At 52.4% G+C, this 2,627-nt stretch overlaps 1 protein-coding gene across 1 annotated transcript in view; it reads right to left on the bottom strand.

Moving 5' to 3' along the window:
• Positions 1-1,379, bottom strand: part of LOC119336208 (liprin-alpha-1-like) — a 7,535-nt gene extending 6,156 nt beyond the window's left edge. Inside the window, exon 1 of the mRNA XM_037608222.1 lies at positions 1,338-1,379. Coding sequence (XP_037464119.1) covers positions 1,338-1,364 — 27 coding nt within the window. The 5' untranslated portion in view covers positions 1,365-1,379. The remainder of the gene's footprint in view (positions 1-1,337) is intronic.
• Positions 1,380-2,627: the final 1,248 nt, after the last annotated feature.

Genomic DNA, 2,627 nt, shown 5'->3' with positions numbered 1-2,627 from the left:
GGAAGGGGGGGTGCACGGCTCGTGCCCGTTCGTGCCCCGCGTGTCGTGTCGTGGCGGAACGCGGAACTTTCCTTCCATTTCTCTTTTTTCCGGGCAAGCACGTGACGTGGCACGTGGAGGCCGGGAGGACGGGACGGAATGGATGGATCCAAGATGCGGGGGTTCGGGACGTGGCTGGGTCGCTGCGCTGGGGGGCCCGGCGGGCCGTGCCGTCCATGTCCGGTGGATGTTGGATACCGTCCGGGACAGGTGGGTGGCCCGTGGGCGTGCCCGTATCGGCCACGGCTCGCACGCAGGTTTGTTGGAACGGCGTCGACTGGGTGGTCCCAGTATTTTCATTACAATTACAAAGCGCAGACGCTCAGTGTGAAGGCGCTCACGTACAATCTACCCTTACGAGCACATCCGAAAGGCTGAAACGATGGATTTCGAGATTAACAAAGTCGTCGCTTACACTTTCTAATTGACGGACATGGTACAGAGGGACCAATACTCTTTGCATGTGTTTTCTCCCCGGTAACAACTATGACATGTCGTGCAAGAACCACCATGCATATGCATTGCGACCATACATAATGAATTTGGATGGCGTGGAGGGTTTTTGCAGCGGCAGGGAGTCAAGCGTTTGGTAAGGAGAACGAGCCTTCGAGGGTGAGTTGAAACTTTTTTTAACTTGCTGGTGACAAATACAGCCATAGTTTGTTGCAGAAACGTGATTTGCAGAAAAGATGACATTCAATTTTTCACCTTCGCGCAGTTGGCCATTCGATGGCGCTCCAAGTATGGAGTGGGTGGATTTCATAGTTTTTTTTTTCTTTTCTTTTATGTTGGGGATCGGGTGGATTTCGTAGTTGGAAGGCTCCCTTTTAGAGTATTTACAGTCGGGCGCCCCAAACCGGCCTCAAACGTTGAAATCACTAGTTGAGAAGTACTCGTTGCAAAGATCACTCCAACCTCCCCAGGTTGCAACAAGTGGCGCGCTGCATTTGTGCCACTTGTCGCAACCTGGGAGTTTTCCTCTTTTTAGTAGACCCGTTTATTCAAAACGTTTTATCTCTTTAACCGTGCGTCCAAATCTCGAACCATTTTCACCGTTGGATTCATCGCGTCGAAATCTTCAAAACTAGATCACATGTTGATAGGCTTTGACGATCTTTTTTTCACGAAAAAACTAAACCGGAAGTACGGATTTTTTTCTTTCCGAAAGAGGCACGCTCGTGCCTCTCGCGAAAGGAAAAAAAGAAGAGAAAATGCGTTCTTTTTTCGTTTCCGAGGTCCACCGCCGCCGGCTCCTACGCGGCCACCGCGCCGGCGGCGATCACCAGCGCCATGGCCAGGAGGAGGAACCGCCTCAAGATCCCCATGTCGCCGAACCCAGAATCCTTCGGTTATATCGAAAGCCCGCGACCACGACCGCCAGCGCCAGGAATGGGGGAGGGGTGGGGGGAGCGAGTTGTGTGTGTAGTTGTAGAGAGGCAGTAGCGGCAGGCGGCGCAGGGAAGAGGGGGGTTGCACGGCTCGTGCCCGTTCGTGCCCCGCGTGTCGTGTCGTGGCGGAACGCGGAACCTTCCTTCCATTTCTCTTTTTTGCAGGCAAGCACGTGACGTGGCACGTGGAGGCCAGGAGGACGGGATGGAATGGATAGATCCAAGATGCGGGGGTTCAGGACGTGGCTGGGTCGCTGCGCTAGGGGGCCGGCGGGCCGTGCCGTCCATGTCCGATGGATGTTGGATACCGTCCGGGACAGGTGGGTGGCCCGTGGGCGTGCCCGTGTCGGCCACGGCTCGCACGCAGGTTTCGTTGGAACGGCGTCGACTGGATGGTCCTAGTATTCTCATTTTGTATTTTTTTTATTACAATTACAAAGGGCAGACGCTCAGTGTGAAGGCGCTCACGTACAATCTATCCTTATGAGCACATTCGAAAGGCTGAATCGATGAATTTCGAGATTAACGAAGTCGTGGCTTACACTTTCTAATTGACGGACATGGTATATTGTTGAATTTTATATAGTGGTTCCTATGGTATAACTTTTATGACATGTAATCTATATTTTATTAGTTTGGAAATTATGAGCAAATGTTGGCAAAAAAAAAGAGGAGGCTAGTAAACCCTGACAGAGGGACCAATACTCTTTGCATGTGTTTTCTCCCCGGTAACAACTATGACATGTTGTGCAAAAAACACCATGCATATGCATTGTGACTGTTGAGTATAATGTTTATTAGGAAAGATGAGATAGACTAGGATTTGTTCTGGCTTGTCTTGTACTCCAAGTAGATCATTGTACTCCTATATATATGCCCACGAGGCTCAAGCAATACAATGAACTATTCCACCAATCCCTCTCTCCCTTCCAACATGGTATCAGAGCAAGTCGATCCTAAACCCTAGCCGCCGCCGCTTCCGCAACTGCGCGCCGCCCCCGGGGCGGTCGGCCTCCATGACCGCCGCAGGGGGCCGCGCCGCCCGTACCTAGGGTTCGTCCGCCAGCCGTGTTGCCCGGTTGCCCTAGAGAGTCTTTTTCCCGAGCCCTTGCTCCGGGTTTTTTCGCTCTCTCACCGGTCGTTTTGATCGGCGTTTACTTTTTGGTTTTCGGATCTAAGATCGGTTTGCGTCGCCCGCCG

The sequence above is a fragment of the Triticum dicoccoides genome, chromosome 7B (assembly GCF_002162155.2).
Source record: "Triticum dicoccoides isolate Atlit2015 ecotype Zavitan chromosome 7B, WEW_v2.0, whole genome shotgun sequence".
Classification (NCBI taxonomy): domain Eukaryota; kingdom Viridiplantae; phylum Streptophyta; class Magnoliopsida; order Poales; family Poaceae; genus Triticum; species Triticum dicoccoides.
This window is presented reverse-complemented; position numbering and strand designations above follow the sequence as displayed.